The following is a 15,570-nucleotide window of genomic DNA, read 5'->3' as shown; positions in this document are numbered from 1 at the left end:
AGTTGAAGCACAGAAAAGTCAGTGTCACTGGGGAACTAAATCTAAAAATAGACAAAGAAGTATATCGTGGTCAAAAATACATAAAATCCTGTCAACATGTTTTATGCCAAAATCAGGTCTGAGGGAGCAAAATGTTCTGTAAATTTTAACAGTAACAGTAAATTTAGGCACTGACGTTAACTAAAAATACATATTATGAACAGCCAGCCTCCCTTCCTCAACTCAATGTTTTTGTTTTTAAGCAGTAGAACATTTCAGCCTTATATCTCAAAACTGAAATGTAATGAATTGGAATGAAAACTATTATTATTAATTTTGAAGATAAAAATGTAAATTTCACTTTCCCGTGTTTCCAGTATTGCTCAAAGCGTGTATTTAATTATGCCTCTACAATAGCAGAAACCACACTTTCAAACAATGAATATAGCAAACATTTAGTCCTATCTTGGTTTAAATAAGGGAAAGGAATGAGAAAATGAAGTGCCAAAATTGACACGGCTTATTAGTGTCTCAGCTAGAATTAGAAAGCAGGTCTTCTGACCCTAGTCTTATGTTCTTACTATCACATTATGGTACTTTCTACTACATCATAATGGATGGATGGATAGATGGAAGGAACTGAAATTTTATCACTGGTAACTAGTTGTAAATATTTTAGTAAGAATATTATTTAAAAGAAAAATAAAATACAGCAATTACAGGGAAAATAAAAATAGCTGACAGAAGAAATAAAAATAAATCTATTAGGGTTAAATTTTTAGTAGGAACAGTTTGAACATATGCCAAATACAAATCAACTGTCCCAAATTGGATAAACAATAAGTCAATATAAGTTTCAGGAAACAAAAAGTTACTCATATAAATTTATAAGCTATTAAAAAAACAGTATTAGAAACAACCCAAATGTCCACCAAGAGATGAATGAATAAACAAGATGTAGTATTTACATACAATGGAATGTTATTCAGCCATAAAAAGGACTGAAGTTCTTACACATGCTACAACATGAATGAACCCTGAAAACATGACAAGTGAAACTAAACAGGCACAAAGAAAAATAATGCATGAGTCCACCTACATGAAATACATATATGCAATAGGCAAATTCATAGAAGCAGTAAGTGGATTAGAAATAACTGGGAACTGGGAATAGGAGAAAATTGGGAGTTACAGCTTAATGGGTATAGAGTTTGTCTGGGTGATGAAAAGTTTTAAGAATGGTGGTGATGGTTACACAATGTTAATGTAATCAATGCCATTGAACTGTACATTTAAAAATGGTTAAAATGGCAAATTTGTTATTTTATGAATTTTTATCACAATTCCAAAAAGCACCAAATTAAAATAAAAAACACCGTATTTATTTCATAATAATAAAAAGTGTCCAGAAATACCATCTTATGCATGACCAAAGAATATCTGGCCATTTAAAAAACATAAGTTATTTTAAATCTTATTTGAAATATTTACTCAGTGAACAAGCAATTGTTAAATCTGCATGTAATTTGCCTTTAGATCAATGGATGATGGAGGGAACAAAAGCAAACGGACCAGGCTCGTTTAGAGAGTTGCTAGAAGGATCAAATTAAGTAATAGTGTTTAATAAAAATCCTAATGTAATGTTTTTAAGTCATATATCCCCAAAATTCAAGCAAAGAGTCATTATACTCTGTGAAAAAATACAATTTAAAAAAGGGGTAAAATGTTTGTAAAAAAAGAGTTCATTTAAAAAAGTTATCTGCATGTTTGAAAAATTACACTTATGCCTTAGATATTGGTGGGATAATCTCTAAGGTTTCCTCTAATAGAAGTCTATAGTATTTGCATTTAAAACATTAAGCCTAAAAATAAACCAAAACAAAACTCAAATCCTCAGGTCATCTGGGCTTTAATCTATCTTTGTTGGGGGAGCACTGTGCTTTTTCCTCAGTCCTTGTCCCCACCACAACAAAGAACTGAAGAGTAGAGACACAGTAGTGAAGCCGAGCATAAGTTTTATTTAAAGCTACTTAAAAAGAGAAAAAGTACAGGTCACCTCAGCAAGGAGAGGTGCCCTGAAAGTTTGGAGAAAGTTTAAGATGAAAAGGTTACAGACTTGGAAAGTGTGGGCAACCTCAGAGACAGGAGTACCCTGAAACGTTGGCGGTTCCCCCTTTTAAGGATTCTTCAGGAATGTGACTAAGGGCTTGGGGTGCAGACCTGATAAGTGGTCTTTGAATACTTAGAATTAACACAAGGAACTTCCTGCTCCGATTTCTCCCGTGTCTTGGTCTGGGAGCATATCAAACAAGACTACCTGCCCAGCCCCCAAGGTGGGCTGATTTATTCTGTTTCCTAAAGAGTAAATTAAGAATCTTACTTCTCAACTTCCTGGGTATTAAAATGCAATCTTTTAAGATGGAATGCTTCCTGCCTTTTACTATGTTGTTCACAGCTGGGCCTGCATGCTAAATTAGTTGCCTTGGTTGCAAACTACTTGATTACCACTGAAGGAGAGAAAAAACAGCATATAGGTAAAGTTAAATAATAAGCTGGGCCTGCATGATAAACGCAATAAAGACATGGGCTATGCTGAGGTACCCTCCTTTATCTGGGGAATATTAAAATATTCCAGGCCAAGTTGCTCCAGTCTTTTTGGGCTTTAACTGATTAACTCTGGGCTTTCTTGGCCTTATTGTATCCCCTCCCACCCCACTCATATCTTTTCCTGCCTAATACCTTTACTATGTTTTATACCTTTAATTACCAATTTGGAATCAAACTTATTTTCCAAGTGCATAAATGTGGAAAGAGCTTTTCAAAGCAGAGCAAATTTTGAATCACTAGGTTTGTTTACTCTTTCCAGAATGAGTAGTTTTCCAAGTAACCTATATTAATGGCCTGTGTTGTACTAACTGGCCTGGGCATTGTAAAACATGGAAATGACATAAAAAGAATTGTGGAAATATGTTTTTAAAAACATATTTATGTGTATAAATGGATTCCCAAAAGGGATAATCACAACAATGCCATGAAAAAGAGTTAACAGACATCTTCTGGATTTACCACTTTCTAACCATAAGATGAAAAATGGATGCAATCACCAACTGGCCAGGTAGTTAAAGCTTTCAAAAAGCTAAAGAACTATCCTTTCTTTTCTCTCAGTTTCATAAATAGGAATGATCATCAATGAAAACAGATGATCTATTCTGTTCCAGTGCTTTTCAAACTTTAATATTCATATGCATCACCAAGGATCATTCTTGAATCGTGTTGCCATGTGATTTGAAGGGCCGAATAAAGATTCTCTAAAACTGTTTACAACCTAATCCTGGAATTTGTGAATACTAATTTACATGCGAAAAGGGACTTTGCCGATGTGATTAAGGTACTTGATAGGGAGATTAACCTGTACTATTGGCCTGGGCCCTAAATGTAGTCACGTGTCCTTATAAAAGAGAAGCAGGAGGTCACAGTGAGGCGGCAGTGGAAATAGAGAGAGCGACTGCAAGATGCTACCCTGCTGTCTTTGAAGATGGGCTGTGGTCCAAGGACGCAGGTGGCCTCTTAAACGAAGAAAAGACAAGGAAATGGATATCCCCCTAGTCCCTACAGAAGGAGTACAGGACGGCTGACTCCTTTAGCCCTGTGAAACCCATTTCGGCCCGTCTCCAGAACTGTAAGATAATAAATTCATCCTCTTTTAACTCACTAAGTCTGTGGTGATTTATTATAGCAGCATAGGAAATTAATATAAATCAGAATTTCCACTTTAAAAGGAAATTACATGCTTCTTAAAAGCACTGTTTATAAGACCAAAAATAAAATAAAACTCCAAATATAAAAATCATGCATAACCATTCAATACGACCACAGAAAAATTTAACTGTGTTGCACATGAGGCTGTATTGGGGTCTTTCAAAAGCAGGCAATGTAATTTTTAAAAATGCTGTTTTCTTTAGTGCTAAAGACTTGTTTCCCCAAAATTCATATATTGAAGCCCTCCCTTATCTCTAATGTGACTAATATAATTTGAAAAACAAAATTTTTTAATTTGGAGATGGGGCTTTTAGGTTAATTGTTAAATGAGGTTGTAAGGGTGGAGTCCTAATCTGATAGGATCGGAGGCCTTATAAGAAGATGCAGAGAAAGATCTCTCCACGCACATTCACTGAGGAAGGCCTGGTAAGCACAGAGAGAAGGCACCTGTCTGCAAGCAAGGAAAAAAGCCCTCACCGGAACCAGACCAACCTGGCACACTGACGTCAGACGTCTAACTTCTAATACTGTGAGAAAATCTGTGTTAAGTCAACGGGATTTTGTAACTGCACACCAAGCAGACTAAGATGTAAGTGTATATTGTAACCGGAAAAATATTTTTTCAGCAATAGCAATAACTTTGAAAAACTGTATGTAAATTTTATTTACAGTTGAAAACAGTAAGAAATACACTGGGCTTTGTCTATATTTAATGTCTTAAGAGTTCTTCAACATACAGTGTTACAATGCTTTATAAAGTGAGATCCTACAGTATCTGATGCCTGATAATACTGAAGGTTTTATCACTTATAACCCGCTCACCCTCTGGATTTTATTATTTGAGCAGGTAGAATATAAAATGATGGGTTGACTGTTTTATAATGACTGCATTTATAATAAAAATATACACCAAAGGCAGGATGACTTGAATCAGCTGTCATACTCTAGTCATCTGAAATTAGTCTTATATAATTAGGCTGATTTGCATATCAATATGCCTGATTTGCCTGGGACAGTCCTGGTCTATGTCCACTGTCTTCGTGTAATTATTAGCAGTGCCCACTCTCAAAAAATGTCCTGGCCAACTATGGTTATTCTATGTATAATTAATTATAGAATAATTATGTTTATAAATTTTTATGAATTTTGTGTTCAGTCTAGGACAGGAAAGACCGACTATCACTAAAATCTGGAAAATACGGTTACCATGGTATATAATATTATTAAGTAATTTTCTTCCTGAACTGAAGTGAATTTTGTGAATGGATTGAGTACTAAGATGAACCACATGCCAAAACATTCTTAAATGATTTTGAAATAACTCAAGAATCCAAAATTTTATTTTACTCAAGCAGAGTTAAGATTATTCAAAGGAAAATGTCAGTATACCCAGGACTCCAACGTCATTCCTTTAACATTATAAAATTACATAAAAAAACAAATGAATGGTTTAGATTTTAGGATTGGGGTCACTAAAATCAGATTGGTCATCTAAAATTTGTATCCTAACCATGAAAGTGAATATAATGATATGTCCATTGGTGTTGGCTTTTCTTGTAATAATAAAAATGGGTCATTTTAAAGAATTATCAAAGTTATATATAAAGAAGAGAACACAATAGGAGTGTGAAAAAATCTTTTTTCCTAGGAAACTCTAGGCAATTAGCAAAGAAAGGATGAAAAAACGGTCTGAATGATAAATTCAGACTGGCCACAGAAGAGCAGTTTCCACATCTGCAAAACAAACTGTCAATATCATCTCTACTGAATGTTACCAAAAATGAACACAGGGCAAGAAATAATTGTATAATACTCGTGTAGAAAAACTCTTCAGAGAAGCATATTCATTAAGTATTTTTCCCACTCACTTCATATGTTCCTGATTCCTTCATGCCATAATATGTGTTTTTATTTTAAAGTAACAAGTCTACTACTTGTATAAGTCGCATCTCACAGCATCAATGCATATATACACTTTGAGCCTAATCTTTGGATTTCTGTTCTTCCTCTAAGTTTCTTGACCGTTTCGGGGAATTCGGTGAACCTTCTGTTTGCAATGAACACATGGTAGCAACAGCATCTCTAAATCCCTGAGGCTGGAAGATGAAAAATATACAAATATTGCTTGAAGAACACCTAAAATAATTATTGGTCTTGCAAATATTTTAAAGTAATTAATAAGATAACTACTTTATTCTTAGGACAGAAGTTATCAACCACTGTGAGTGAAGAGGATAAACATCATGGGTAAGTTAAGAAGCCGGGGCTGTCCTACAGTATTTTATAGCTAGAGTATATTATGTATGTTTATTTATACATACACATACACACACAAAGAAATAACATTGAATTGCAAAGATATCCTCTAAAAGACAATCTTAACAATCTTTATGTTGGCTCTCTTGGAAAGGTGAAAGGAAGTAACATGTACTAACTACTTAGGTGTTTATATAAATTTATTTTCACAATTAAATATTCTAAAATAAAGTTTTTGCAATTAGGATATTTTAAAAGTACCTGGCTAGTGCAGAGCCAAAATGGTAACTGTTTCAGAATCTCTTTCTATTTCTGCTTTTACCCTTAAAAAAATGAGATGTCAAGAATATATTTGGCTCAACACTATTGGTAAATACGTATATTTCAGCCAAAATGTGTTCTATGATGTAAAATCACAGGAACATTAACTTCTTAAAGTGGAATATACTTGGTGGCTATGATAGATCTATAATATCTACAGACCAAAGTGAGTAACACTGGTATTTTTTCTTGGAAAATCTTTTAACAACTTTCACTTTAAAAATCTATAATATCCTAACATTACATATGGCAAGGAACACACTAGTCTACAAGTATTTCCTCTGTTCTTCAGAATAAATTTCAGTCCAATTTGTGGCTAGAATATTCTGTATACATACTATTTTGGGCATAATGTTCTAAGCATCAAAAGCTGTCCTCAAATATGTTTGCTGCCTACAGAAGTTATCAGAAGCAATTTATAAAAGCTCTCTTCAGATAATTACTGCCCACCAACACGAAAATCCCACTCTAATCAAATAATACTGACTGTGATTTGAAACAGAATTGTAGATTCCTTCTGGCTTGGTGATTTGTACAATTTTGCCAACCTGCTTAGAGAAAAAGAATAAATATACACAAACACATGATCTTAACTAATTAATTAGTTCAGGTGAATGGTTTCATAATACAAACTTATAGCTTTTTACTGTAATTCAGTTATTTTGTTCTCTAAGGACACAGAAAGCAAAGAAACAAAAAATATTCTCCACAAACAGCAGCTATATGTATATATAAAATAATTGTCGTACATTTATATAAGTGAAATTTTAAAGGAACCTAAAAATCTAATGACTGATTCAAATAAATTATTTTATTCATGACAAGACACATTTATGGTTCAGAAAATAAGGTGGGAGAAAATATTTAATGAAATAGCCAAGTATTAATAATGCAAAATGCTAAATGATCCCACATTTACATATATATATATGCAGAAAAATTACTTGAAGACTATAATAAAATCAAACCTGCTATTACAAGATAAAGTGGGCTTTTTATTTATATTTTTCACACCTTCCACAATAATAGTGTATTCTTTTGTTGTTGTAAGTATCAAAACAATTTCTTGAGATACAAAGGAGGAATACATACTCATATTATGCTAATACAAATAAGCTAGGGAAGACACATTCTTTCAAAATGATTATGTCCAGGAAAATCACTGTCATATAACAGAACAAAGTCAGTTTAGGTGTGATTTCATTTAGTACTCTATAAAGTAAGTAACATAAAACTGCAAGCCAAAAGTTTCTGAGAAATAAAATTCTAAGCTTTATTATGTTCAAATAGTGTAACAGCAACAAATAAAAGCAAAAACTTTTAAAGTGTCTTTTAAATTTACTTTAAAATTATTTAACCTACTCACAATAGCCAAAAGGTAGAAACAACCCAACTGTCTGACAAATGAAAAAACCAAATGTGCTATAATGGAGTTTTATTCAGTCTCAAAGAGGAAAGAAATTCTGACAAATGCTATAGTGAACCTTACAGACATTAGGCTAAGTGCAATAAAGCCAGCCATATAGGGCAAATATGGTATGATTACATTTACATGAGGTAAGGGTAGCCACACAGAGACAGAAGGTAGAATGATTAACAGAGGATGGGGGAAGAGAGAAGGAAGTTACTGTTAAGTGGGTATGGAGTTTCAGTTTTGGAAGATGAAAAATTTCTGGAGATGGATAGTGGTGATCATGGTACAATAATAAGAATGGACTTCATGCCCCTGAACTGTACACTTAAAATGGTGAATTTTATCATGTATACCTTACCACAATTTTGAAAAGCTGATATAACTGCACAAAATACAGATTCCAACTTAGAGAAAAATCAAAGGTCATTCATTTACATATAAATAATGTTCATTTGTTTTCAAAGACAATTCAAAAAGGACATCTTGGTTTATGATATTACTCTCTTATGGTTGATATTCTATCTTTAATGCAAAATAACAGAAGAGGCACAGTATATTTTAACCCACCTGAATAAGAAATCACATTTTGATTCAATAAAATAACAATTAGCTAACTTTCTGAAAAGTCACTATCTAAATCATCTCTCATCACCATATGTCCAAAAATGTACCAGGGCTTCTGACTTTTCTGGGAAAATTATTAAAAACTAAATAAGCTTCTTAATGTTTACTAAGAATCCTAAAGTCAAGTGGACATTAAGTATTCAGGTTGAAAATCCTCTTCAAGATCTTAGTTAAAAATACAACTTTCTATTTCATGTCTACATCTGAAGAGACCTTTCTGACAATAAACTAAACCGAAGAATCACTTGGCTCATGGCCCCAGCTGAGAAGCTTAACATATGGCTGAACTACACAGTTTGGGTCAGGAAGAAATAAGGCAGAAGCACAATTTGTGCTCTTAAGCTGAGCACACATATGAAACACTGTGTGGGGGTGTTGATATATTACTCTACTCTACCACCAGATCTTCTTGGCAAAGAGTAGTGAACAGTCGTGCCCTTATACTACCATGAATATGCAAACTAGAGTAAAACCAGCACAATATAGAGGACAGAGACAAAAGTATTTCTTTTCGATAACTGTTGGAAAGACATTCCATTGTCAGTCAAAAGGTAAAAATCAGGTGTTTCTGGTGAAGGATGGGGTCTAGAACACGAGATGGGAGAGCAAAGTTCAATTCTCAATTTGAATTTGACTAGTTGAAGTTTTTAGTTTTCTGCTCAAACTGGAAGTGTTCATTTTAATAACTATTTACACCCCAGGGGGAATTTCTATTTCCATCATTTCAAGATAAACTAAATTTTAAAACATATACACGATTCCATGCAACTTTAATGACCTAAAGATAGCTGGTTTCAAACAACGAACGATGTTTTCATCTTGTCAAACAAGGTCATCTTATTCTCATTATAATAATAAAGTATGGATATTACTTACCATATACCCACTGCGTGGAATAGAAACAGTTTGGGGAAAAGGATTTCACCTTAAAAGGAGGATAAGAGCTATACCTTCAGACTTGCTGGCAATCAATACAACACTATAATTATATTCTTGAAATAGCTATTATAGGAGAAAAAAGATGAAGTCTCTCATAGAATCAGCTGTAAATGTGGAGACTACTACCTACTTCACAGAGTTATTGGGAAAACAAGATATATAATCTCATATACATATACACAGTGCTTAGCACAATAAAAGAAAGTTAATAAATAATAAATGGTAGCTATTATTAACTACTAATCTTTCTGGGCCTTTGTCTTCTGACTGTTAACCATAATAGGTACAGATTCTTCAGAGTAATTAAAGGGATTATATGAAATGCTATATATAAACGGCCCAGGTAAATATCTATACAAGCAAGCACTCACTACAGTGATATGGTGTATCGGAAAACTTTTATAGCACAGCAGGTTTCCCCTACATCTATCTAGTCAATGTCAGTGTTCTACACGATTCTCTTATTTCTTGGAAAGGATAGTAGGAAGCTGAAATCTTACAATGGTTAACTCTTAAAAATTAAGCATGATTTTCTGATCTCATGAGTATCTAACCAATGCTGACATCCAGAATTTGACAAAAAAGGCAAACTTCTCCTTTTCAGTGACTAAAAAGATGGATCATCTTGCTAAGTTCTTATTTTTAAAAAAAGTTTTTACACGTACTCTCTTACTGTGTATTTAATAATAGGGTATAATAGTGGAAGACTACTAGTGTATACTAGCTCAAGAGGAATCCCTAAGAACATTTAAATAGTGAGCTGCACCTTACAGAAAACCTAATCTGGAAAAGTATAAGCAGTATGTTCAAAAGATTTTCGTCTAGAGAACTATTGCCAAATCTTTACAGTGGGGTGTTTTGCCGAGAAAGAACTCCTTTGGAGAATCCAGTTTCCAATGATTTATTTACAGAACTGGAGGGATAAGAATCAATCGAAAGCAGTACATACTATGAAAAGTTACCTGAAGTCTTTGGAAATGCCATCATGAGTTAGTTGCATAAGATGTAATTAAGTGTAATTGGTTGTTATGAGCTCAGAGTCTGTAAAACCTAACTCGTGCAGGCATATTTTTCAGCTCGTAGAAGAACAAAGAAATGGAAATAAAGAATAAACAATAGCACTACCCATACCCAATATGTTTTTTTCCATCTTTGCCCACATGCTGTCTCAATTTCTGCCTTTTATTGGAGCATTTCCAAAGCAAGATCTCTGGGTTCTACCAATTAATCTTTCAAAGCAGAGAGGCTGGCATAAATCTGACATTTCTAGAAGTGTAGAATTAAAGACTCCACAGCTTTCAATTGCCTATTTTAAAGAAAATGAAAGCTGGTTTGTTCACTTGCTCAGCAGCTTTAAAAACAGACAAAGGTTTCATGTTGCCACAGTTTTATTTTAAAGAACAATACTTGTGAAATGCAGGTAACTGGGTAACAAAAGTAGGACAGGGAAATATAAAAGAAAACAAAAATAGACACAATTTCATACAATAAATGAGAAAAGCCACCCTATTTTCCACATAAATTAGTCCTAACTCTAACTCAAAAGTTGCCTTTGTCCTGATTTTTTAATTCTTTCAATCCCTTCCAGAAACACAGAGTACCCACCTCCTTCTGCATGGCTAATGGCTAATAAAAAGTATTTGATTTCAAGAGCTTTAGAAGGTAGCATTCCTTGGCCACCTACTCTTATCAGGTGTACCCCATCATTTAAATATTCCAAAGAATTTCCTATGTTGCTAAATATGCAGTATAACAACATGCTTCCACGTTTGCTCTAGGTGATAAAGGGCAAGGCAATAAAAGCTTTAATTTATTTAGTCCATGGGGCACTGCAGATCTCATCCACTGGACTGGATCTAAGAAACTGGTAAGTTCAGTGTAATTAACTGAAGACTCAGCATTATCAACTTGTTTTTTATACTGACCTTTGCTTTTGGTCCCAATGAAAGATTAGCCGTATGGTAGTAGCATGTCCCCAGCTTTCTCCTGAGGGAAAAAGAACATAATGGTATACTGCCTTACTGAGTAGGTTACATGCATCTCAGAATGCCTCAAATATAGTTTGACTTTACCCGATTTAACATAACGAGAGTATACTTGGTTTCAAAAAACCTGGTACATGTTACTTCTGAGATTAACAGATTTTTACCTATCTATGGAAATACTACAGATCATTATCCTCCATTTACTTTTAGAAAACTACATACAGTTTTAGTCAACATATTTGTCAATCTTCTACACCATCAGGCCCACTAAACATATTCCTGAACACCAGAAGAAAAACAAAAACTCTGACAGAGTATTCTTCAAGATTTTAGTAGAAATAAATCTTGAAGCATTGTGTTCTAACAAAATCTTGACTGAAGTTAGAAAGTCATAGATGTACTTACTGTAGTGTGGTTTGTATTTAAATGGATTCACCCTTCCTCTTACCTAACACTGCAAGCTTTCTGAGGACAAGAGTCATCTAATGAATATCTACACACTCATTACTTGAAGCAATAGCTGCTCAGTAAATATCTGTTAAATAACCGAAAGGAAGAGTCGGTATCTAAGGGTACTGCGCTTGATGCTAAGATTTATAAGACAGATATAGTCTTATAAATCTAAGCTAAATAACGCTAAGATCAGTAAGATAGACAGTCTTGCCTTCCATGGAGCTTATGGCACTCAACAAGCATCAAATGAAAGAGGCAGAAAAAATGTGATTAACTAAAAATGTTTATCTGATTGATTACCCACCCAATGCAGGAACTAGCAAGGCCTTATTTCTGTCAATCTTTGTTGTCATCTGATTGGTTAAAACTACCTACAAAAACAAAATAAGAAAATTAGGTGAGTCTCTCCTAAAATTAACAATTAAATAGTTTTGTTATTTTAGTATTCTGAATATAACTAAAGACATGTAGATAATGAAAACTTCTGATAAATTTTTTTAATTTACCCATAAAAATGAGCAGTTATCTGAAAATATGATTCCACTAAACATAAAACATTTTTCAACAGACAAGAACAAAGAAACTTACATTGTGAAAATGGAAGAATAAAAATGTAATAGATAATACATAAAAGTCTAAAGAGACCATGTGTAAAAACTTTATAACTGTGAGCATCAGAAAAATCACACTTTTGAAATTTTAATTTTGTATAAGTCAATAGAAACAATCAGATCAATAGTAACATCAGGAGTGGTAATAAACTCCTGAAACTATGCTAAGAGCTTTACTTCATTACCCTATCTAATATTTATTATTAGATGAATAACTATGAATGAATTATTTATTATTATTCTACTTTACCACATGAGAAATGAGAAGATTAGAAAGACTGAGTCTGTTCTTTACCACTGTTTTCTCTCTAAATGTATTTATTCAAAGGAATATGAATACCATAATAACTCAACATTTGCATTTTTAGGGAAGAGATATAGTAAGTACTACCATTTATGATGTTATGGGGAAAAAACTGAGGCAAATAATTATGAGATGACACCTAAAAACAGAGAGAAAGTACAATATAAGTGGAAGAACTGGGAAAAAATGAAACCAGGTAAACAGGCCAAATGATCCCAAATTAAAACTATGCTAGTCTAGTGATAACAGAGATAGGCACTGCTTCACTCAGATGGCCCTCAAAGCTAAAAATGCTAATTGTTTTGATTAAACAGTGGCTTTTAAAACAGATTCCACGTTTTTAAAGATAGTCATTTTTAAGTAGAGAATATGAAAGTGTTTAAGGCTGGCTCAATACAGTGAACACCTGGCACCTTCTCATCCAAAATCTCTGGAAACAGTTATGTTAAATATTCTCCCAATATAGACCTTCCCACCAGAAATAAGACACATACTATTGCAAGTAAAAAGTGATAAAGAACTTCTGCGAAAAGTAATGAGAAAAGGTACCTAATCTGAAAAGTTATCAGTTCCACAAGAAAACCAAGAAAGAAAAAGGTGGTTTGGCTGTTCCCACTGCAGTGGTAACACCCTCAAATTTTTTGTTTTAGGAGAAGTCAGTGATCCATCTAGATTCCAATTAGGCACCACCTGGATGACATGACTTCCTTCTAGTTCCTCTCCCTTTAAGTGCTATAGCGGCTTCCCCAAGCATCTCACCTCACACTAGCCATCTCAGAACAAGGTAAGCAGGAATTTAAACTGGGAATTAACTGAAATATATGACTAATGGCATCACAGCATGCTGAATAATACCATTACTGTACATACAGCCACAACTGGAGTCCCCAACAGGCTGAATAATACCCTTTACAGGACATACTACCAAGGATTTAAGCTCTAACAACCGGAATATTTACTCACACTTTTTGGTTAGAGGTGCACTGTCCAATTCTGCCGCCATTAACCTCATATAGATTTTTAAATTAAAACAGAAATTCAGTTCTTTAGTAGCATTAGCCATATTTCAAGTGCTCAACAGCCATGCAACTACTGTATTAAACTGAGCATTTTAATCTTTACAGAAAGTTCTATCTCAGCACTCATTTAGAGTGTAGAGGCTTCCACTGCTTTTTGAAGGTTCACATTAATGCCACTTTGCTTTTATGAAAAGACCCAGTCTCAGATTTGCTAACTGAAGGAGATCCATAGAGGACTTCTGCTTTTATGAAAAAAGGTGAAAAGCAAAAATAGCATTCAGCATTTGTTTTGCAGTGAGCTGTTACAGACGCAGGGTGCAACCTGAGCAGTGAGATGGGTACTGCCAGCTCCCTTCCTGGGAGCTACACCCAGCTTCTCAGCAGCAAGCCACCATAAGCTTTGAGCTGTATCTGTGAGCATCTGTGCTGCTATATCTTGATTTATTTTGTGCATGTGTTAGCAAGATGTGTCCTAAGATATCAGAACAGCCTAAAAGAGGTTGCTTTTTGGATATGCGAAATCTAAAAAATGTTTCCATATAAATTAATGGTGATTGCTTCTTTGCTTTATGCCATGTTGGCATACAAAAGGTTTCACTGCAACACTCTACTTTCAGACAGCTGGGGAAACCTGTATTTAGTTTTTCTGTTACATTCTTTTTTCTATTGATATACAATACTGTATTGGTTTCAAGTATACATGCAGTGTTTCAATAGCTTTCTACATTATTAAATTCCCACCCCAACTAGTGCAGTTACTATCTGTCAACATAGAAAGATATTGCAATACTATTGACTATAATCTCTATGCGGTACTTTCACTCCCATGACTAATTTTTATTATAATGGGATTTTGTGCCTCTTTATCCCTTACACATCCATAACATATTTTGAAGATAATGTAAATAGATGTACTTGCTTACCAATTGTTCAATAACCCAAAATTACAATTTGTACTGTCAGCAAATATTTATAAAACAATTACACTACTTCTGCAAAAATGTTGGGCTTACCACAATACAAATGTAAAGTACTGTATAGTTAGTACAAGCTCTTAAGGAATGAGTCTTTAAAATAGTGAAGTGACAATCAACTTGCAATTATGAGCTTCATTGTTTTAAAAATTCTTCCACTGCCCAAATGTCCTTTAATTGATGAGCTGGTAAACAAAATGTTGTATCAAGAAAATGCAAAATTATTCAGTCATAAAAAGAATATTGATATATACTACAACATGGATGAAAACATGCTAAGAAGCCACACATACAAGACCACATATTGTATGCTGTTATTTATATAAAATACCAGAGCAGACAAACCCATGGAGATACAAAGGAGACTAGTCATTATTAGGGACTGAAGGGAAGATGCAATAGGAAGTGATGGCTAATGGATAAGGGATTTATTTTTCTGGGGTGATGGAAATGTTCTAAATTAGATAGTAGTGATGGTTGTACAACTCAGAATAAACTAAAAACCACTGAATTGTTCACTTTAAAAAGGCAAATTTTACAGTATATCTCAATAAAGCTGTTAAAAAAAAAAAACCTTTCTGCTAATGAATAAATGTATCTCTAAAAGGACTCTCTCCATATTAGGTTGGCCAAGACTTAGGACTCAAAGTTCACTGAGATGTGGGAAAACAAGAATTGCCATTCATTGCTGTGGATAATATATTTTGGAACACGTTTTCTAAAGGGGATTTGATAATATATAAACAAAATGTTTAAAAATAGAGATATCCCTTTGGCTTAATACTTTCAGAAATAACTGGACAAACGGACAAAGAAACATACATAAAGTTGTTGATTGCAGTGTTTTAAGTGGTGAGAAACTGGAGCCAACTTTAAAGACAATCAATAGGAAGATAGTTAAAAAACTATGCTATAATGCTACAATGGAATAC

The 15,570-nt window shown here is 33.8% G+C and overlaps 1 protein-coding gene and 1 pseudogene across 3 annotated transcripts in view; both read right to left on the bottom strand.

Annotated features, from left to right (window-relative positions):
* The window catches only part of LOC140849100 (DNA ligase 3-like), an 854,661-nt pseudogene that overhangs the window by 207,080 nt on the left and 632,011 nt on the right, over positions 1 to 15,570 (bottom strand).
* LOC118969567 (DNA repair protein RAD51 homolog 3) overlaps positions 5,061 to 15,570 on the bottom strand; it is a 36,329-nt gene continuing 25,819 nt past the window's right edge. For 2 of the 3 annotated variants that reach the window (XM_073235370.1, XM_073235371.1), the window contains 4 exons: positions 12,035 to 12,101; positions 11,218 to 11,278; positions 6,803 to 6,863; positions 5,061 to 5,834 (listed from right to left, as the gene is read on the bottom strand). In XM_073235370.1, coding sequence (XP_073091471.1) covers positions 5,721 to 5,834; positions 6,803 to 6,863; positions 11,218 to 11,278; positions 12,035 to 12,101 — 303 coding nt within the window. In that variant the 3' untranslated portion in view covers positions 5,061 to 5,720. Of the gene's footprint in view, positions 5,835 to 6,802; positions 6,864 to 7,563; positions 10,717 to 11,217; positions 11,279 to 12,034; positions 12,102 to 15,570 lie in introns of those variants that run through there. The other variant, XM_073235372.1, reaches the window with a different exon arrangement.

This window comes from Manis javanica, chromosome 4 (genome assembly GCF_040802235.1).
Source record: "Manis javanica isolate MJ-LG chromosome 4, MJ_LKY, whole genome shotgun sequence".
NCBI classification, from domain to species: domain Eukaryota; kingdom Metazoa; phylum Chordata; class Mammalia; order Pholidota; family Manidae; genus Manis; species Manis javanica.
The sequence above is the reverse complement of the archived record's forward strand: the minus strand, read 5'-3'. Positions and strand labels throughout refer to the sequence as shown.